The sequence below is a fragment of the Myotis myotis genome, unplaced genomic scaffold, assembly GCF_014108235.1.
Source record: "Myotis myotis isolate mMyoMyo1 unplaced genomic scaffold, mMyoMyo1.p scaffold_m19_p_6, whole genome shotgun sequence".
NCBI lineage: Eukaryota > Metazoa > Chordata > Mammalia > Chiroptera > Vespertilionidae > Myotis > Myotis myotis.
The window spans coordinates 90,060,190-90,083,252 of NW_023416368.1; the positions used below are offsets into that span (position 1 = coordinate 90,060,190).

Consider the following 23,063-nt stretch of genomic DNA (forward strand, 5'->3'; position numbering starts at 1 on the left):
CAGCTTCGGGTACGTTTGGCTTCACTCTACCACTTGGAGCCTACGTATGCAAATTAACCGCCATCTTTGTTGGCGGTTAATTTGCTTATCACCTTGATTAGCCAATGGGAAGCGTAGCGAAAGTACAGTCAATTACCCTTTTCGTCTTTTATTAGATAGGATAACTGGATGAAAGAATGTGAGCGTTTTTAAGACTTTGATACATATTGCCAAATTGTTTTTCAGAGATCCACTTTATTTTTCTCTTTCCATGCTTAACAATTTTTCTTTCCTTGAGCCTATATGAGAGAATCGTGGCATGATGATTTTTCTCATGCCCAGAGCAAGCATTGATCTTTCCTGAAGCAATGTGGGCTTTGATTAGGACACCAGGAACTTATCCAAATGTCACCGATAGGACAGAATAGTGAAGTCTCACTATTTCTGAGCCCTTTCTTGTTCCTTCTTCATTTGTACCTATTATAATGTATTTCCTCTGTAGTAGGGAAGCTAAATTTTCATTTCCTCTAATTAATTTTGCAATAAAAGAAAGGATTAAGAAGAACACTATCAGCATAGGATATACTAAATGCACAGGAGCCACCCAAGAGAAAATGATATCAGATGTCCAAATGATGTAAATGTGATCAGATGACCAACTGATGAACAGTTGTTGACATACAGAAATGATTCTTGAAGTGTAGTAAAAATTCTGTTCACATAGAAATAAAGAAGTAATTGAGTGTCTGAACACATCTGATAATCATGACCTTGTCATTGAATTGTACAAGATAATTATACAATTGCATCCTGATGTATAATTTAAGGAAATAAAACTTGAGATTGGAGGCAAGAAGTATGTTAGTAGTGTGGGTATGAATTATGCTTTTATATATCTCATTACTTCAAAAAGATGAGTTGTTTTTTTCAGGATTCAGAAATAGGGACCCAAATAAATCAAAAGATATGTAATGTTCTTGGTTGGGGAAGGTAAGTATAAAAGGGAAAAAGTGCTTTCTACGTTTTTATATGGATTTAATATAATTTTTCCTTGGAATATTTCATGCAAGTTTTGTCAAAAACAAAAGTCAACCAAAAAAGAAAAAAGCCATCTAAATATATTTATACTAGAGGCGCAGTGCATGATATTCATGCATGGGTAGGGTCCCTAGCGGCTGCCTGCTGCCCACCGAGGCCTTCCATCGTTCGGCCCCCTGGTGGTCAGCCCATGTCATAGTGATGGAACTCCCGGTCAGTTGAACTCCTGAGGGGACACTGTGCATATTAGGCTTTTATATATATATACTAGAGGCCTTGTGTACAAAAATTTGTGCACTCTGGGGGGCCTCTCAGCCTGGCCTGTGCCCTCTCGCAGTCTGGGACCCCTCGGGGGATGTCCATCTGCTGGCTTAGGCCCACTCCCTGGGGGATTGGCAGTCAGACATCCCTCTGGCAGCCCAGGGGAGCCCTCAGGGGATGTCCACTTGCCAGCGGGGAGCAGGCCTAAGCTGCGGTTGGACATCCTTAGCGCTGCTGAAGAGGTGGGAAAGGCTCCCACCAACACCGCTGTACTGACAGCTGTCAGCCTGGCTTGTGGCTGAGCAGAGCTCCCCCTGTGGGAGTGCACTGACCACCAGGGGCCAGCTCCTGCATTAAGCGTCTGCCCCCTGGTGGTCAATATTCCTTGGAATATTTCATGCAAGTTTTGTCAAAAACAAAAGTCAACCAAAAAAGAAAAAAGCCATCTAAATATATTTATACTAGAGGCGCAGTGCATGATATTCATGCATGGGTAGGGTCCCTAGCGCTGCCCGCTGCCCACCGAGGCCTTCCATCGTTCGTGTCATAGTGACCAGTCATTCCCAGTCATTCTGCTGTTAGGGTCAATTTGCATATTACCCTTTTATTATATAGGATAGAGGCCTGGTGCATGGGTGGGGGCTGGCTGGTTTTCCCTGAAGGGTGTCCTGGATCAGGTTGGGGGTCCCACTGGGGTGCCTGGCCAGCCTGAGTGAGGGGTTGAGGGCCATTTTCAGGCTGGCCACACCCCCTTCAGTTGGGGGGTCCCCACTAGGGTGCCTGGCCAGCCTGGGTGAGGGGCTGATGGCTGTTTGCAGGCTTGCCAAGCCCCCAGTGGAGACCCTCACCCCATGGGGGTTTGGCCAGCCTGGGTGAGGGGCTGATGGCCGTTTTCAGGCTGGCCATGCTCCCCGGTGACCCAAGCTCCCAGCCTCTCCTTTTTTTTTTTTCCCCTGGGATTTATTTATCTTCTATAATTGAAACTCTGTAGCCTTGAGCAGAGACCAGGGCTGGCCAGGGCAGGCTGAAGCTTGGCTTCCTCAATCACCGGGGGCAACCCAAGCCTCCTGCTCGTTCCAGCTCTGTGGCTGCCACCATCTTAGTTGGGTTAGTTTGCATACTCGCTCCTGATTGGCTTGTGGGCGTGGCTTGTGGGCATGGCTTGAGTGTAGCGGAGGAATGGTTAATTTGCATGTTTCTCTTTTATTATATAGGATAGATGTGTCTCTCTAAGTTTTATAAGGTTTATTTTGCAATGTCTGTCTCAGATAAAATGTATATATATTTTGATTCCAAAATTCTATTTTTGAGAAATCATACTTCAGGTGCACTCATAATCATGTACAATGACATATGAATTAATATTTTATCACAACAACTGAGAGGTTCCATTGGCATTTAATAAGCAGTGTCCAGGTATATAAAACATCCTGCACTATTTGGGAAAAGTATGCTTTCCAAAAAAGTAGTATCCATGTAGAATAACAGCCTTAAATTCTGAGAATATGTTGAAGAGCAAGCAAAGCAAAGTCTTTTACTGTGTTTTTATAAGGAGAGTGACATCATAGCTTTGTGTAGTGTCTATCAAAATCAGATCAGGGAGACAGGAGTAGCTCATTTAGATAGAGATCAGGCAAAGCCTATCTGAGAAGGTAGTGTTTGAACAGAAACTTGTCTGACTTGAGGGAATGAGCCATGCAAAGAAGGTGGGGTAGGAAGTACATTCTAGGCCAGTGATGGCAAACCTTTTGAGCTTGGTGTGTCAGCATTTTGAAAAACCCTAACTTAACCCTGGTGCCGCATCACATATAGAAATTTTTTGATATTTGCAACCATAGTAAAACAAAGAGTTATATTTTTGATATTTATTTTATATATTTAAATGCCATTTAACAAAGAAAAATCAACCAAAAAAATGAGTTCACGTGTCACCTCTGACACCCATGTCGTAGGTTCGCCATCACTGTTCTAGGCAGAAGACAGACGTGTAAATGTTCAGAGGCAGGAGCAAGCTTAAGCCAGTTCACAAGTAGTAACAAGTAGTAACAGTTCACAAGTATGCACCTTATAGCAACTGGTTGAGTGGTTGTTATAGTCGTTACGTCGTTATGGTCACTGGGCTTTTATTATATAGGACTAGATGCCTGTTGCACGAAGAGATCTGTGCAATAGGCCTTCCCTTCCCTTGGCTGCTGGCACTGGGACCCAGGCCTTTGCTCTGGCTGGGCTCCGGCCAGAGCCCTCCCCCCCCCCCCCCCCCACCGCTGTCAGGCTTTGTGGCTCTGCTGATCTTAAGGGTGCTGTGGCTGGACAGAATAATGACCAAGGGGAAGATATAGGCCATGTATGAGCGAGAGGCAGGACTTAGGTCATGTCAGGCCGTGCCAGCCATAGCATGGAGTTTGGGTTTTATTCTGAATGTGATAGGATGCCATTAGAGAAATTTTTCTTTTGATCAGGGGAGTGATATTTATGTTTTAAAACAATTTCTCTGTCTGCTTTGTCATATGAATTGACTATAGGAGCCCATAAGTGGGTGTAGAAAGACCATTAAGAATGGGCAAAAGATATTGGTGACTTAAATTAGGCATTTGAGAAGCATTTGGATTAAGAATTTTGAAATCTGTTTTTCTTGGGAGGTGGGAAATTTTCTGTTGAATTAATCAAGCTCCTAAGATCATGGCACATTTATTACTCATCTTTGCAAAGTCTCTCCCTGGTTTTTGTCTTTTTCCTTCTCTGTGACTTGTATTTTCCTTACTCTCTCTCTCCCTCGCACGCATGTTCCTGTTGTATTTGGTATATGCCTCAGAATACATATAATACATTACATTAAATTTTTTAACATACAAGTCTTTTATGGATGAAATGTTTTAATTTTACATAAATGTGGCTCTCAAAATTTAACCTGTGTCGTAAATATCTGGAAGACTTGTTCAAAAGCAGTTTGCTGGAACCCACTCCAGAATTTCTCGTTCATTAGATCTGGGGTAGAGCCTAAGAATCTCTTACAAGTCCCCACATTGTGATGATGCACCACACTTTGAGATGAACGTGACCACACTGAGAACCATAGCTGGAGCTCTATTTCTGTTTTGTTTTTCACTTGCTATGTTTTAAAGATCTATCCAGGTTGCTGTATATCTCAACTTCATTGCTTTCTGCCTGCTGTATAGTATTCCATTATACATAGCTGTGACATTTTTGTTCTCAATTCTTAATGGTGGACACCTACGTTGCTTCCAGTTTCTTTCTATAATGAACACTGCTTATGAAATAAATCCCCCTATGGTCTCATGTTTTAGTTTTTCTATGGTTTATGAACAAGAGTGGGATAGCTAGGGGAAAGGGTATATAGCTTTATACTTGAACTGACTATTGCCAGAGCACTCATCAGAATAGCTATACCAGCCTATGCTCCTGCTGATAGCATCTAAGAGTTCATATTTCCTCACATCCCTTTTTCCAGAATTTGGTTTTATCTCATTTTCTAACATTAACCAAAATGATGGGTATAAAGTAGGATCTTATCATTATTTCAAATAATATTTTTCTAATTCCTGGTGAAATTGAACATCTCATATTTTAACCATCCCACTCTTACAATCACTATTAAGAGTTTCTTTTAAGACCTTTCAGAGGTAGGGTAAGCATATCTAAGCATATTTACATAATTGATTTTTAAGAAATAAGTGCTTATCACTGTACACTTCCCATTAAGTGCTGTTTTATCTGAGTCCCACTGATTTTGACATGTATTGTTTTTATTATCATTCAGTGTTTTACATTTTAAGAATTCTTTGTAGCTCTAAGACAATGAAGGTGTAGTATGTATTTTTGTTTCCAGTCATGCAGGATTTTTTGAAGTTGGTATCTTATGATTCTAATGTAATTTTATTAGAGAACATGATATGAATAATATGCATTCTTTGGAATTTATTGAGACTCCCTTTGTGATGGAGAACATGGTAGAGTTTTATGGCTATCCCATATGTTCTTGAAAGAATGCATTCTCTACTTGTTGAACCGTTCTGTATAACTTTGATTCTTTTTGTCTGCTTGGAATATGAGTTACTTTTGGGTTTCTGTCAAAATCTCCAACTACAGTTATTGATTTATCTGTTTCTCACCATAGTCCTATCAATTGTTGCTTGTGTTATGAGGCTATATGTGAAATATGTATGTTTCATGGTTAGCATATACTATAAATCTTCATTATTCATGAATTCTGTATTTGTGTATATACCTCCTTGCTAAAATTTACTTGTAATCCCAAAATCAATACACATAATACTTTTTGAGGTTCTAGGCCCTCTCAGCAGAAGGAGCTAGGAAATATATACACATACATTCATATTTTTATTTATTTCATTACCTATTTGTGTTATCTTAAAAAGCATGAGTCCATATGATACCTCTGATTCCAATCCATCACAAGGTTCATTTTAGTCTTCCCTCTTTCCTGGCTCTCAATATAGTCATTTATCTACTCGATTCCAGTGTACCCATAAAATGGGTACATGGCAGCCAACTCATACTGTGAAAAACTAACTAAAGTTTCAGTATTTGTGTATATTTCTTTGTGTCTTTAGCCTTGTAGTATGCAATCAACATGCTATTTTCCAAAGTTACTTTAATTAGTTCCCTCCTCCTCCTCCTCTTCTTTGTTGCTTTGTTATTCATTTATAATAAAGTTAAGTTCATTTGTTACTATTTATATTTCATTTTGGTTGATTCAGTTACTTATTTTGGGAGGCATATATAAATCATTACAGGACTGAGGTTCTGGAGTTTAAAGCTGTCCAGAAAGGTATGCTTTGAGAAGTATCACGTCCTCCTGATCCTTCCTAACCTATTCCCAGTTTCCCCTCCTTCCCACCCTTTTCCTCTATGCTCCCTGTAAGTAACTGATCTCGTTAGTTGTTGTTGTTAATTTATTTCAGAGAGGAAGGGAGAAGGAGAAAGAGATAGAAACATCAATGATGAAAGAGAATCATTGATTGGCTGCCTCCTGTACGCCCTCTTACTGGGGATCAAGCCTGCAACCCAGGCATGTGCCCTTGACCAGAGTTGTACCCGGGACTCTTCAATCTGCAGGTCGACACTCTATCCACTGAGCCAAACCAGCTAGAGCTGATCTCTTTAGTTTTTGATTTATGCTTCCTGTATTTCTTATGCACATGTGTACTTCTTATATCCCCTTCTTTATTACATTAACAGTAGCTTTTATGCTTTTTTCACTCAATGTTATATCTTGGAAATCACTCCAAATCAGTTTAAAGAGATCTTTCTCACTCTTTTTTTTTTTAATAGCTTCATAGTACTTCATTGTGTGAATGTATCATAATCTGCTCAACTTTTCTCCTATGTATTATTATTTACATTGCTTCCAGTATTTTGCTATTACAAACCATGCTGCAACCTTGTGAATATGTATTTTCTTATTGTTGGAGGTGTATTTTCAGAGTAGGCTCCTAGAAGTTATCAAAAGTTAAGTTTTGTCAGTTTTTGCCAAATTGTTTTTTACCATGCAATTTTTAAAAAGTGGTCAAATTTACCCATCTTTCCCCCACCCCTTCAGATTTTTACTAGTTAGTTACAAAATTTTCCCCCACACTAAAGCTAAAGAAGAACTCACCCACAAATTTCTTCTAGAATTTGTATGGTTTCATTTTGATACAATTAAATCCCATTTCCATTAGTTATTTATTATATAAGACTAGAAGCCCGATGCACAAAAATTCGTGCAAGAGTAGGCCTTCCTTCCCCCGGCTGCTAGCACTGGCTTCCCTCTGGCACCCGGGACCCAGGCTTCCCTCCTCCAACCATCAGCAGGCACCTGGGACCCGGGCTAGCTTCCCTCTGGCCACCCACAGGCACACGGGACCCAGGCTGCCCGCGCCACCCCCCCCCCCCCAGCGTCATCAGGAATGATGTCTGGAAAATGTCTGGTCTAATTAGCATATTACCCTTTTATTATTATAGATAGGGATCTAATGCTTTTTTTGAAATGTGACCAGTTGTCCCAGAGACATTAAGTACATCATTATTTTAGTAATTTAGGATGCCACCCTTACTATACACCAAATTTATATGTACTTAGATTAATTTCTGGACTATTTTATTCCACTGGTATATTTGTGTATATGCTAGTACCATTGCTTTAATTACAGAAACATTACAGTCTGTTTTAATATTCAGTAAGGCTAGTCCCCCTCATAATTTCTCTTTAAGTGTTTTGTTTTTTCTAGGTGTTTCCTGACGGTTGTATGTTTTTTTCTTCATGTAAATTTTAGTATCAGCTAAAATTAAAACTTCATAGAATAGCTTGTTGATATTTTTATTGGAATTGCAATGATATTATAAGTCAAGTGAGGAAGAACTGCAATCTTTTAATGTTGAATCATCCTATCCAAGAATAGGGAATGTCTCTTTGTTTATATCTACTTTGTGTCTCTTGGGAAGGTTTTAAATTTTTCCTGGTATGAGATTTGCAAAGTTTTCTTGGTATGAAATTTGTACATAAATTTATTCCTATGTGTTTAATCTTCCTTACTGCTATTGTAAATGGGGTTTTCTCTACCATTGTGTTCTACTTATTTTGTGTATATGAAGGTTATTGATTTTTATGTTAATTTTATATTCTTCCCTGTTACTGATTTTTATTATATGTATTTTATCATTGATTTTTCTGGAGTTTTTCAAGTATACTATCATATTATGTTATCTGCAAATACAGGTAGTTTTTTTTTTCTTTACCCATTTTTAAGCCCCTAATTGATTGCTTTTATCTAATTCCATTGGCTAATACCTCTAAGTATAGTGTTGAATAATAGCGGAGATAGTGGTTATCTTTGCCTTGTTCCTGATTTTATTTATTTATTTTATTGTACCAGTGGTTGTTTATTTTATTTATTATTATTGTGTGTGTTTTTGTTGTTGTTAATCCTTACCCAAGGATATTTTTCCATTGATTTTTAGAGAAAGTGGAAGAGAAGGGGAGAGACACACAGAGAGAAACATTGATGTGAGAGAAACACATTGATTGGTTGCTTCCAGCACATGCCCAGAACCAGGGTGGGGGATTGAGTCTGCAACCAAAGTACATGCTCTTGTTGGGAATCGAATCCTTCAGTTCTCAGGACGAAGCTCTATCCACTGAGACAAACCAGCTAGGTCACCTTGTTCCTCATTTTAGTGGAAATGTCTCTAGTATTTCTCCATTAAATAAAATACAGGTTTTAGGAGTAAGTTATATATGATATATGTGTGGGTTGCTTTGTCACAGAGCTCTAGATACTTGTAAAGAACATGGAAACAGAAATTGAGAGATTTCTATGAAGGCTATTCTCTATGCTCTGTCAAATTCTAGGGCAATGGCATATTACATTCAAAAGCTGAAGGTTTCATGTTTCAACTTGGGAATAGTAATAAGATATGCCATTACAAGTATTTGAATTTATGTAAGTTATCTTTGTGCATTGTCATGGTCACAAATAAAAATTTTATGCTTGTATTTGTCTTGTAGTGTGTACTGTTTTTATGGAGTTTAAAGATTAATCATCCCAAAACACTGTTTCTGCTTCGGGGAAATCATGAATGCAGGCATCTTACCGAATATTTCACCTTCAAACAGGAATGTAAGTATAATCGCTTCTCCAGAACTTTTGTAGTTACCCTTTAGCTAGTCCTAAGATGAATCAGCTGTAATGAAAAAAGAAACTAATGGAGCTCAAGTGTTCCCTGTTTTGTTTTGTTTTCTGGTAAAAACCAAAATTCCACCTTTTAACACATTTATTTTGAAAATAACTTTTGGGTTTATCCCCCTATTTTTATGAAGTATTACATTTGATATATTTGGAAAACATAGAAAAGTCCAAAAAAGATAAAAATTGTCTATAGTCATACCAATGAAAGATAATCACTACTCTCTCAATATTTGGGATGTAGTCTTCTATTCTTTTCTGTATATATAAAGACCTATCAAGAAATAGTTGAAAATATTTTAAAAATAAATTTTGCTCATAGACTGTTTAATAAATTTCTCTTTTCACTTTATGTAATAGCATTTTTCCATATCATTAAATATTTTAATGTGACTTTAAAATGTTATTTTACTGTTTTTAAAGTATTTCATTTTATGAATGTATTATCATGTATTTAGCCAATTTAGTAACAACTATAGAACATGTAGGTTGTTTCCAACTATAAATAATATTATAATAATACTACTAGTATAAAAAAGTTTCTTATTAAAGATAGAATTTTTTTGAAAGTCAATAAACATTACTAGCTGATTACAAACAAAACCCTCACCAATTTTTTTTACCAGAATCTACTTACTCACAATTGGCTCTCAACAAACATTCATTGTGATGGTGACTCTATTGGGGAATGTTTGAGAAAACTTGCCCCAGGGCATTTGCACTTATTGTTTCTTGTTTCCCCCCAGATACCTATCTGCTTTTCAGACCTACACCCTTACTTCATTCATGACTTCTCTTCAGAGATTTTCTTCCCTGGTTGGTTTTCCTAAGTTTAACTCTCATCATTTTACTCTCACACACTGCTTTTTTTTTTTTCCATCTACCAACAGCTGAAATTTTTATGTATTTTATATATAAATTTTATATGTTTTTTAACATATTTACTTGTTTATTGTCTTTATCTCTCATCGGAATTTAAGCTTCATGATGGCAGTGACATGCTGTGTTCACTGTTGTTTTCTGAGAAACAATATCTGATAACTCATAGGAGATGCTTACTAAATGTTGGTTGAATTAATTTGTTGAATAGAATGATCATTTATAATTTGTACCTTTAGGACAAACTCTTAGAAGATAATTACTAAGTCAGAGGGCATGAACATTTTATTTTATTTATTTTGTTATTTTATTTTGTTATGTTTTGTTATGTTATTTTATTGATTGTTAATCCTCACCCAGGGATATATTTTTTTTTTTAATATATTTTATTGATTTTCTACAGAGAGGAAGGGAGAGGGATAGAGAGTTAGAAACATCGATGAGTGAGAAACATCGATCAGCTGCCTCCTGCACACCCCCTATTGGGGATGTGCCCGCAACCAAGGTACATGCCCTTGACCGGAATCAAACCCGGGACCCTTCAGTCCGCAGGCCGACGCTCTACCCACTGAGCCACACCGGTCAGGGCTACCCAGGGATATTTTTCTATTGATTTTTAGGGAGAGTGGAAGAGAGAGGGAAAGAGGAACATTGATGTGAGAGAAACACATTGATTGGTTGCCTCCTGCACGAGCCCTAACCAGGGCCCGGGAGGAGCCTGCATCAAGGTACGTGCCTTTGACCAGAATCGAACCCAGGACCCTTTGTTCTGCAGGCTGATGCTCTATCCACTGAGCAAAACCAGCTAGGGCTTTATTTTTATTTTTTAAATCCTCATCCAATAATATGTTTGTTTCTATTTATTTTAGAGAGAGAGGAAGGGAAGAAAAAGAGAGAGAGAGAGAAAGAGAGAGAGAGAGAGAAACATCAGTGTGAGAGAGAAACATCAATGGTTGCTTCCTGCATCAACTGGGGATTGAACTCACAACTTTTTTGGTGCACGGTATGACATTCTAACTAACTGAGAGCCACCCAGCCAGGGCAGAGGGCATGAGCATTTTAAAGACTTTTGATAAATACTTTAAATAGCCCTCCAAAGAAGTTATATATCAGTTTATACAGTGAAACAAAAATATTAAAATTTTAAAAAACAAAACAATATTACACTTTTTTTATTTCTAAAATATTAGCATGTTTTCTATAAAAACAATGAAGGTAAATTAAATCTCTTGGGTCCTGTCTAGCTCTAAAATCTACCTCTCCCTAAGTATTCCTGAACATATACTATTACTTTGGTGTTCATATAATTGATAATTTGATTATGGATTTCACTTTGTGTCCTATTCATATTTTTCTGCAGATTACTATTTTGGGGGAACATGTTATAACATATTTAAAGTTTTATTCCCAAAAGAATATTCAACACTGAAAACACTTTTAAATTTATTTTCTGAGACTCAAGAGTTTATTCACCTTTCCACCCCCCATAAAAATGTCTTTACTTATAGATGAATTACAGTTTGGTAGTGTCCCATATGCTCATCTTAACTTTGGTTGCTGACAACTTCCTATAATGGAGGTGCTGCTAGTTGTAATGGCAGTTCTAGTAGGACCGAAGAGGGAAGATAGTTCTTCCTACAAGAAACGCTAGAGTAGGAACACTTAAAAACCCCTCTGACAGAAAAGTCAGCTACAGATGGGTGAGATGCAGTTCAGATCACTCCATCCCATGGGACTTATTGGAATAAGCACTGTAAATCAGTAGATAATCAGGGAGTTAAAACATTGGGTCTGCCTAGCCGGTGTGGCTCAGTGCATAGAGCGTCGGCCTGCGGACTGAAAGGTCCCGGGTTCGATTCCGGTCAAGGGCATGTACCTCGGTTGCGGGCACATCCCCATTAGGAGGTGTGCAGGAGGCAGCTGATCATCATAACTCTCTATCCCTCTCCCTTCCTCTCTGTAAAATATCAATAAAATATATTTAAAACAAACAAACAAACATTGGATCTGTGGTGAGTTTTGTTTAAATTGATGTATTCGAAGAGCAGTTTTGGAATATCTATAAAGATTTTGACCCAGCAGTTTGACTTCTATGAATTTATCATGCAGATTATATTGTTTTCTTAATGCTGCATAACAAATTGCCCCAAATGTAGCTGTTTAAGACAGCACACTTATTACCTCAGAGTTACTGTAGGTGAGGAGTCCAGGCACAGTATGGCTGAATTCTCTGCTCAGGGTCTCAGTGAACCAAAATCAAGGTGTTGCCAGGGCTGCAGTTTTCATCTGGAGCTTGGGGTCTTTTTCCAAGCTCACTAGTCACAATTGTAGGATGAAGGTTCCCATTTTCCTGCTAGCTTTTGGGCCAGGGACTGCCCTCAGCTTCCAGAGACTGCAGTTCCTGGCATGTGGCTCCACAACGCTAAGTGCTTTCTTCCAGGCTGCCCGAGTGCGTCTCTCTGCCTTCCTCTTCTGTGATTAGCCAGCTGAAGGAAACCCTCTGCTTTTCAAAGGCCAGCCTGATTAGGCCAGGCCTGTGTAAGGAAATGTCATCATGGGAGTTTCAACATACTCACAGGGTCCACCCACTCACACGGGCACAGATTATACAAAGGTGTAGGTCATTGCAGGCCATTTTAGAATTATATCTACCACACTGTCTACTCAAAAAGACAATAAGATATGGATTTATATGGATGTTCATTGTAATAACAAAAAAGAGATAATGTCAATAAGGGCCTGCTTATGTAAGTGATAATACATCTAAAAAATGAAATATGAGGCAGCTGTTGAAAGATCAAGGTGGCTCTAGATATGGAGAGATGTTCAGGTATATTGTTAAGTGACAGAAACCATTTGCAGAACATGTATAATGTGATCTCCTTTCTCAATTAAATGTATAATGTGCAGAAGAAATTGGTAATAGTGATTACCTATGGGAGTTAGGTCAGGAGGACTTGCACTGCTTCAATTACCTTTCATCACGACCATGCACTACTATTATAATATATGTTTTTAACTGGTCACTTTAAAATTACCCAATTGGGGGCCCAAGCATTTAAAAGGCTTTGTAAAGCGCATAGGTAATTCTGTTTCATGCTGCTGGTTCAGAAGGCCCACTCCGAGACTTGGAAGGTTACCACTGCTTGTCATTTGAGAACCACTTCACCAGATAGTTTAAAAATTGGAAATATTTTGCATTGTTTTTCAAAGCCAATTTGCTTTACCTAGGAAAATTAAATAACGCGTATCAAGCAGTTAACAAAGGCCCTGTAATGCTCAGTATTTAACATTAGAGAAGTAATGAAGAAAGCTGTCTCTGGATGTCTCGGTTCTGAATTGAGGCTCAGTTTTTTTTAGTAACATTTTATCAGTTCTTCCTCTATTTTCTAAGAGTTCTTTTTTCTTTTTTTTCTTTTTTTGACTAGTATAATTGATTCAAACTATTTTTAGAAGGTGGAACAAGATGTTCAGGAAACATTGTAAGCATCTCATTTTGCACAGAATTTCTTAATTTTTATTTACTTCTTACATACTTTAATTTAGTTAAACCAGGTTTCTTTCTTTTTCTTTTATCTACCAGGATGCTCCATCTGTTTCATTCTAATACTGCATCTGAAATGTAAATAAATCTTGGAACAAGCACACAAATTCAAGTACAATTTTAAATTTTATTTCTATGTAAAGAAAGAGCATGTGTAGTGCTTTGCATGGGTGTTTTTACTGATGAGTCGATCTCTCTTAAAGAGCCATCGTGACTTTTAGAAACACCACCTTATAATTACTAGTAAGTGATGCTTAGTTCCAGATTGTACAGCTGCAGTCTTGTTAATATTTCTAAAGGGGGCAGGTGGAGACTTTTTTTTAAAAGCCCTTGACCAGAATCGAACCTAGGACCCTTTAGTCCACAGGCTGACGTTCTATCCACTGAGCCAAACCAGCTAGGGCGGCTTTTCTTTTTTTAATATCAATTCTTATATTGCTTTATATTGAAGAGGGTTTTTTTTTTGGTATTGCTTTAAAATCTAGAGATAAATTGAGTAGCAAAGAAATGTATAAGTTAATTTTTGACATGCAGGGTATGACAAAAGTAGGTTTACAGTTGTTTGTGCACGAAACAGTTTATTCTTTTTAAAAGAATATATTTTATTGATTTTTTACAGAGAGGAAGGGAGAGGGACAGAGATTAGAAACATCGATGAGAGAGAAACATCGATCAGCTGCCTCCTGCACAAGGGGATATGCCTGCAACCAAGGTACATGCCCTTGACTGGAATCAAACCCGGGACCCTTCAGTGTATTCTTGTATTGTTAATTATTGGATTATTTTCCATACAAACAACTGTAAACCTACTTTTTCCCCACCCTGTACTTATCTTTGCAAAAACATTATTTTATATTTTTGGAAAGTAAGAAACCCATTGCTTTTATGATTCCATCTCTTAGTCCTGCGTTCGGCAAATTTCTAATGTAAATTAATTTCTTTTTTTTTATGAACCATTGTTTGACATGTAGTTGACCAGCTTACTAATAGGTTTCAGAAATTCCTATAATTTTGCTAATGAAATAGTATTGTTGTGTTAGGTTGATTTAAAAAGAAAATATATTGCCCAGCCAGTGTTGCTCAGTGGTTGAGCATAGACCTATGAACCAAGGTAAGGGTTCACTTCCTGGTCAAGGCACATGCCCGGGTTGTGGGCTCGAACTCAAATGGGGGTGTGCAGGAGGCAGCCAATCAGTGATTCTTTCTCATCATTGATGTTTCTCTATCTCTCCCTCTCCCTTCCTCTCTGAAATCAATAAAATATTTTTAAAAATAAATATTATTTATCATTGTTCATAATAGCATTACTTATAGTAGCAAGAGATTGGTGTTGTTAGTTTGTGGTATATTCATAAAGTGAAATACTATGTACACATTAAAAAAAATAATTACAAAGCTCTTCCTGCGTAGATGTGATGTGATCTCCAAAATATGTCAAGTACGAAAAGCAATGCAAAACAGTGTGTATATGCTGCCATTTATGTAAAAAAACAAAAGGGTAATGTAAGACAAGAACAAATGTACATATCTGCATATGTATACATAAATTAGCTTTGTAAAGACACTAGGAAACTAGTTATACTGGTTTCCTGAAGAAAAGGGGTAAGAGGCACTGTGTATCCTTTTGTAGCTTTTAAATTTTAAGCCATGTAAATGTATTACCTTTTTAAAAATAGTAAAAACAAATAAAATTAAAACAAATATGTAACCAATGGCTAGACCAGGTTGTGATTTTTTGCAAATAGTGATAACCTTCAAAATTATTTTTAAAGAATGTTGTTGAAAATTTTGTTTTGTTAATGTTGTATTACTGACACTAGTTAGAACAGTGGTTCTCAACTTTCCTAATGCCATGACCCTTTAATACAGTTTCTCATGTTGTGGTGACCCCTGACCATAAAATTATTTTCGTTGCTACTTCATAACTGTAATTTTGCTACTGTTATGAATTGTAATGTAAATATCTGATATGCAGGATGTATTTTCATGGTTACAAATTGAACATAATTAAAGCATAGTGATTAATCACAAAAACAATATGTAATTATATATGTGTTTTCTGATGGTCTTAGGCGCCCCAGTGAAAGGGTCATTTGACCCCCAAAGGGGTTGCGTCCCACAGGTTGAGAACCCCTGAGTTAGAACTTGTATCAGTGTGATCTTATGAGTGATGTGCTTTTTCCCTTCATTATAGAAATAACTAGAGGCCTGGTGCATGGATTCATGCTCTGGTTGAGTCCCTTGTCCTGGCCTGCAAGGATCGGGACGAAACCGGCAGTCCGCCATCCCCCAAGGGGTCCTGGATTGTGAGAGGGCACAGGATAGGCCGAGGGATCCACCGGTGCACGAATCCATACACTGGGCTTCTAGTATGCATATAAGATATTTGGTTAATCTCTTCCTGCCTTCCCCTTTCCCCCCTTCCCTCTGAGATTCATCAGTCTGTTCCATGTTTCCATGCCTGTGGTTTCTGCTCCCATAGTTTTCAGCTGGTCACTTAGGCTTTTATATATATAGATTGTTTATGGAATGGATCTTAACATTTGTCATGAAAATGAAGTCCTTGTGTAAGCTAATTTAACCTTTGGGAATTATATATTTGACCACTTACAGTCTCCCATTAAATACTTAATTTAAAAATAATGTTAAGAGCATGAACAGGTTTGTGTTTCAGTTCTGCCACTTAGTAGCTTGCAACTTTGGGCAAATAAGCCAACTTCTTCAGCTTTTTAATGAAGATAGTAATTGTACCTACTTCATAGGCTTTCTGTGAGGATTAAATAAGGTAATTTTATTGGTTAACTTCTGTAGTACCTACTGCGTGCCAAACATTATTCAAAGCATTTTACATATATGAATTATTTTAATCCTCATAGCAACCTTATAATGTAGGTAGGTATTATAATTATGCCCATTTTATGCTTGAGGAAATCAAGGCTAGTAAGTGTGCAGAGCCAAGGTTCAAATCCAGGCACTCAGGTTCCAGACTCTATTCTTTGACCATGATGCTGTGTTGAACATTTAGCTCTCTGATGGCATATTCACATTGTGAAACTTCAACAAATTTCAATAATAAATGTAATCTAATAATCAGTGTTACTATACAGAGATTACATATTCATCTAGAAAATACACCTAAACTAAGTCAAAGAAAAATATAGATATCTTCAACTTAACCTGTCAGAAAATAAAAATGTTGTATTTATATACATATTAGAGGTCCGGTGCACGAAATTCGTGCATGGGTCGGTTCCCTAGGCCTGGCCGGCGATCAGTCTCTTGGTTCCAGCTGCCAGCCAGGGCCTTCCTTCACTCTGCGCCAACCCCTGGTGGTCATTGCATGTCGTAGCGATCAGTCTCTTGGTTGAACTCCCATGGGGACACTTTGCATACTAGCCTTTTATTTATATACTAGAGGCCCGGTGCACAAAAATTTGTGCACTCGGGGGGGAAGGGGGCGTCCCTCAGCCCGGCCTGTGCCCTCTCGCAGCCTGGGACCCCTCGGGAGATAACGCCCTGCTGGCTTAGGCCTGCTCCCGGGTGGCAGAGGGCAGGCCCAATCCCTAGGTGCAGCCCCTGGTTGGGCTCAGAGCAGGGCCAATTGGGGAGTTGGGACGCCACCCCTGTCACGCACAGAGCAGGGTGGATTGAGAGGTTGCGAAGCCACCCTCAGTCACGCTCAGGGTAGGGCCAATTGGGTTGGGCCACCGCCCCCTGTCACACTCAAGGCAGGGTAGATGGGGAGGTTATGGCACCACCCCCTGTCACACACAGAGCAGGGCCAATCAGGGGGTTGGGGCACTGCCTCCTGTCACTCACAGAGCAGGGCCCATCAGAGGGGTTGGGGCTCCGTACCCTGTCACGCATAGAGCAGGGCCCATCAGGGGGTTGAGGAGCTCCCCCCTGTCACTCACAGAGTAGGGCGGATCAGGGGGTTGGGGCGCCGCCCTCTATCACCCACAGAGCAGGGCCGATCAGGGGGTTGGGGCGCCACCACTGTCACACTCAGGGCAGGGCCGATGGGGAGGTTATGGCTCTACCCCGTCACACACAGAGCAGGGCTCGTGGGGGGGGGGGTGTTGGGGCGCCGCACCCTGTCACACACAGAGCAGGGCCGATCAGGGGGTTGGGGCGCTGCACCCTGTCACACACAGAGCAGCAGGGTGATCAAGGGGTTGGGGAGCTCCCCCCTATCAGGCACAGAACAGGGCTGATCAGGGGGTTGGGGCGCCTTCCCGTCACGAACAGAGCAGGGTGGATAGGGAGGTTGTGGCCCTGCCCCCTGTCACACACAGAGCCGCAGGGCGATCAGGGGGTTTAGGCGCTGCCCGCTGTCACACTGATCCCGGTGCCGGGAGGCCTCTCAGCTCCGCTGATCCCGGTGCTGGGAAGCATATTACCCTTTTACTATATAGGATAGAGGCCTGGTGCATGGGTGGGGCTGGCTGGTTTGCCCTGAAGGGTGTCCTGGATCAGGGTGGGGGTCCCAGCCTGGATGAGGGGATGATGGCTGTTTGTAGCTGGTCACACACCCTTCAGGGTGGGGGTCCCCACTGGGGTGCCTGGCCAGTCTGGGCGAGGGGCTGAGGGCTGTTTTCAGGCTGGGACTGAAGCTCCCAACTGCTCCTTTTTTTCTTTCTTTTTTTTTTTTTTTTATTCTGGGCCAGCTTTAACTCTGAGGCTGCTGAAAGCAGGTATCTGGTTTGTTGAGGTTCTATAATTGAAACTCTGTATCAACTCCAGCTCTGAGATCCCAGCCGACTGAAAGCTGGTTTCTGGGGTTTTGTTTAGCTTCTATATTTGTTACAATGTTTCTTAAACTTCAAGCTCAGAGGCTGGCAAGGCAGGCGGGGAATGTTGCAGTCCTCCGTCACTGAAGCAAGCAAGCCTCATGTTCAGTTTAAGCTGCCTGGCTGCCGGCCGCCATCTTGGCTGGCAGTTAATTTGCATATCGCCAATGCAAATTGATTAGCCAATGGGAAGGGTAGCGGTCGTATGCTAATTACCATCTTTCTCTTTTATTAGATAGGATATATATATATATATATATATATATATATATATATATATATTTCAAGAAAGTAAAAATGGTTATATTTTATAACCTGTTTTGTTCATGTGTCAATATAACATGAATTTCTTGTTGCTTAATTTGATTTGTTACCTCCTGTATTATATAAAATGGGTTAAGACACTGTATTTCTTGCCTTCACTCTCTAGATTTGGCATTCTTTTGGAAGTGGGCTAAAGAATTCTTTTGAAACTTAGGGTTCAAAGTCATTTTATTGATGTAAAAGTGGTGTTGTGGAGCATGAATTAATACGTAATTTAAATCCCTGCCTATATGCAACCTTAGGACTCTTACAAAGGAATTCCTTATTGATGTTGGCAACAGAAAACTTTGGCTACAGGGATTTTCAGGAGAAAAAGTCAATCACTGGCCACAGATAAATGGGGTGTGTGTGTTTCTTGTTTGATTTTTTTTTCCCCAACAGACTTTATAGCCAATTCTGGGTATACTTTTGAAATACCAAAATTTATAGTTTACAAATATAAAACAGAATATAAGGATGTAATTGTAAGGAGATACAAAGATGCATAAGGCATGGCTCTTGTTAACTTGGATGCCATAGAATCAGCATATGTTGTGAAATGATCTTAACTGTTGTCATGGTAATATAGAATGCTATGAAAGTTTCTAAACTTTTAGTCCTCAAATCCTGATCACCCTATATCAGCAATAAAAAAAATTTTTCATATTCAGGGATAGAAAGCATTATAACCCCAAATGTGGCCCCCTGATTTACACATTCCTTTAGGGATCTCTCTCCAGTATTCCTCCACCCATGTACAGCACTGGCCCAAATCTGGACCCATTACCCTCCACTTTTTTCCCCAAAGCCTTGCCAAAACTAGGCTCTGATTACTTAAATATGTCTTTTCTAAAAGCTTGGAGATTCCAAGAAGAAAATAAACAGAAATAATTACCAACTAGGTAATCTGAGTCACTTGCTATAGCTTTATTCTCTTGGCCCTGTAGACTCTGTCTCATTTTCACAGAATCTTGGAAGAAAATAAGGAGCTCACAGTTCTCGAGGGCTGCTGTTTACAACCTCTGGCCTTCTCTACCAGTGCGCATCTCCAATCACAGCTTGACTTTTTGAAATCCAAGGCCAAGAAAGAAGAAAACATTCTCTTTCTCTTTAAACTAAAGGCATTTTCCAGCTATCACTTCATGAACTATTCTTTCTCTATGACTGTGGAGACCTTACTGGAGAACTTCCTTAACATGACACCCACATCAAAATATAATTCATTAAGATGAACATTTGTACCTAAAATAGAATCAGGGCATGATTTGCTTAAAGGCCTTAAAAGTCATGAACAAAAAGATGATTGACATTTTAGTGATGACTTTGAAAACCCCAGTTTCCATTTATATATGTTTAACACTCCCAGGGGATCTTTTTAGATCCAGCAAAATATTCAGGTTCATAAAACTACCACAGACCTTACTTGCCCTCCATCTACTTAGAAGGAGACTGTCCAGGAAGGACAGCACCAGGCAACCCTTTTCACTGGCATTGTCCTCACAGGAGTGCATACACCAGAGGTTTGCTGCCTCACCTTCCTTTCATTCATCCCCTCCAAGTCACAGTTTAGGTACAAGGAAACAGAATCCATAGGGCACATTAGGGAGCCACCCTGGCTTAGAATTCCCATGTATCACAAGCAACAATATCTCTTGTAAAACTTTCTTGACATAGCTTCCAGTCATCCCTTATGAGTCACTGCACTCAGAGAAGCCCTAAGCTATAGCTTCCTGCCAAGTAATTGTGCAACTTTTACCATAAGCAACATTGCCTAATAACACAGCTGACATTCACCTTAGCTTTGCAGAGCAACAGAGCTAGAAAGTGAATCCAAGGTCACCCTTGTCTTTAAAGAAGTAGAGAGAGTTTGTTTACTCTTTATCCACAACGTTTCAAACATCTTTACAAAGATGATTGTGTTTTCAAATATGCCTGAGATAAATGGCTTTGAAGTAACTTCATAAATCTTCTTCTGACCTATATCCTTTTTGATATATGATAAATTTTAGCTTTTCTTCCTCTGACTGTTTTTCCTTTTTTGATAGGTCAAATCAAATATTCTGAACAGGTGTATGATGCGTGTATGGATACATTTGACTGTCTCCCTCTCGCGGCCCTCTTAAATCAGCAGTTTCTGTGTGTACATGGAGGGATGTCACCTGAAATTACTTGTTTAGATGACATTAGTAAAGTAAGTAATCTTTCATTATTCTCATGGGTTTTATATATATATATATATATATATATATATATATATATATATATATATATACACACACACACACACACATATACACATATACATATACTAGAGGCCCAGTGCACGAAATTTGTGCATAGGATGGGGGTCCTTCAACCGGGTCTGCACTCTCTCCAATATGGGACCCCTAAGGGGATGTCCGACTGCCGGTCCTAAACCAACAGTCAGACATCCCTCTCGCAATCCGGGACCGCTGGCTCCTAACCGCTCGCCTGCCTGCCTGCCTGATCGCCCCTAACCACCTCTGCCTGCCGACCTGATCGCCCCCTAACTGCCCTCCCCTGCTGGCCTGATTGCCCCTAACTGCGTCTGCCTTGGCCCCTGCCACCTTGGCTTTGTCTGGAAGATGTCTAGTCTAATTAGCATATTACCCTTTTATTAGTATAGATATTTTTTTAAATCTTGATTTTTATTGCAGTCAACTAATATGTTTATTTCTGAATATTTTAAAATACAAATCATCAGAAGTAACCAAATGGAAATCACCTGTGATTTAATTATTGAGAGAGAACTCTGGTTGACATTTTGCTATATATCTTCCAGAAATTTTCTGTAATTTTAAATTAAATCTGTGCTTTTACAGACTAAAAACATAACATTTCTTAGTATATTCCTGAAACTTTAAATTTTGTAGCAGTGCATAAGGAAGAGAACCAGGGTTCTAATCCCTAGCCTGACATTTATCATGTAAGCTTGACCAAATCAAGTAACCTCATAGTCACAGTTTCTTCTCTGAAATGAGGAAGTCAGAATGGAAGGTCTGAAGACTTCCAGCTCTGAAATTCATTGACTGACATTTTTAGATGAAGAGTTTAAGTGTTGCACTTCCTGACGTGTGATTATTTCCAGGATTCTGTATCTTCATAATTGAAAAAAGATGACCAGTCTTTTTTCACTTATATTGTTCTACATTACCATCACCTCTCCTCTACCTTTTTATTTTTCACCTCTCTCATATAAGTACTACAATTAAAGATGTTTCTGTTTATAAAACTGGTTACCTTCCCTCAGGGTAAGAGACGTGTCTAATGCACTGCCTTTTTTGCTACTTCATTATTTTTTAAATAACCAGCATTTAATAGTTCTGAATTGATTGTATTAATCAATTTCACTTAGTAGAAATTCTGTTCTTGGCTCTCAGCTATTCTAGTTATTTCTTTCAGGGTTTTTTGTTTGTTTTTGTTTTTATGCTTTTAACAACAGCAGCAATGACTAAAGACATAAGTTAAGTAACTTATATTGAAATGCCTCCATTGCATAGGATGAAAACCCTTCACAAAATAAAACTAGCATGCTTTAAAATAAAGAAATCTCTATTGGAATGAGATAAACAATGAATAGAATCATTGTAAAACCCTTCCTGCTCTCATGGTAACATTGGCTCATCTAGGCAGTTGAAATGAACTTCTCACAGTCTTTCTAAATAATAGTATATCTCTATTGTGGTTTGGTTTTCCTTTCCAATTAAGTAAGTGCATACTACTTGTAAGATTACATTCGCATGTAAATGGTTCTTTTCTACAGAATGGATAGATAACAGATATATTTATTTAGGAAATATAGGGTGGGCCCTAGTCGGTTTGGCTTAGTGGATAGAGCATCGGCCTGCGGACTGAAGGTTCCTGGGTTTGATTCCAGTCAAGGGCACATGCCTGGGTTGCGGGCTCGGTCCCCAATAGGAGGCATGCAGGAGGCAGCCAATCAATGATTCTCATCGTTGATGTTTCTATCTCTCTCTCCTTCTCCCTTCCTCTCTGAAATCAATAAAAATCTATCTAAAAAAAAAAAAATACAGGGTGGGCAAAAGTAGGTTTATAGGGGATTACTTACCTCCTCTCACAACCGCATTAAATTACAGCTAAGTGTCCATCAATAGATGAATGGATAAAGAAGTGGTACATATATACAATGGAATATTACTCAGCCACAAAGAATGAAATCTTGTGTCCACCCGGCTGATGTTGCTTAGTGGTTGAGCATTGACCCATGAACACAAGAGGTCACCAGTTTGATTCCTGGTTGGGGCACATGCCCAGGTTGTGGGCTTAAACCCCAGTAGGAGGTGTGCAGGAGGAAGCCCATCGATGACATTTCTCTTTCATCGATGTTTCTCTCTATCTCTTTCTCTTCCTCTCTCATAAAAAAAATCAATAAAAACATTTTTTAAAACAAGAATGAAATCTTGCCATCTGCAACAACATAGATGGACCGCAAGAGAATTATGCTAAGTGAAATAAGTCACACAGAGAAAGGCAAATGTCATTTCACTTATATGTGGAATATGAAAAACCACACATGAATAA

The 23,063-nt window shown here is 39.1% G+C and overlaps 1 protein-coding gene across 6 annotated transcripts in view; it reads left to right on the top strand.

Annotated features, from left to right (window-relative positions):
* PPP3CC (protein phosphatase 3 catalytic subunit gamma) overlaps positions 1 to 23,063 on the top strand; it is a 91,633-nt gene that overhangs the window by 32,239 nt on the left and 36,331 nt on the right. For all 6 annotated transcript variants that reach the window (XM_036313780.1, XM_036313777.1, XM_036313775.1 and 3 more), the window contains exons 4-5: positions 8,807 to 8,918; positions 20,546 to 20,691. In XM_036313780.1, coding sequence (XP_036169673.1) covers positions 8,807 to 8,918; positions 20,546 to 20,691 — 258 coding nt within the window. The remainder of the gene's footprint in view (positions 1 to 8,806; positions 8,919 to 20,545; positions 20,692 to 23,063) is intronic.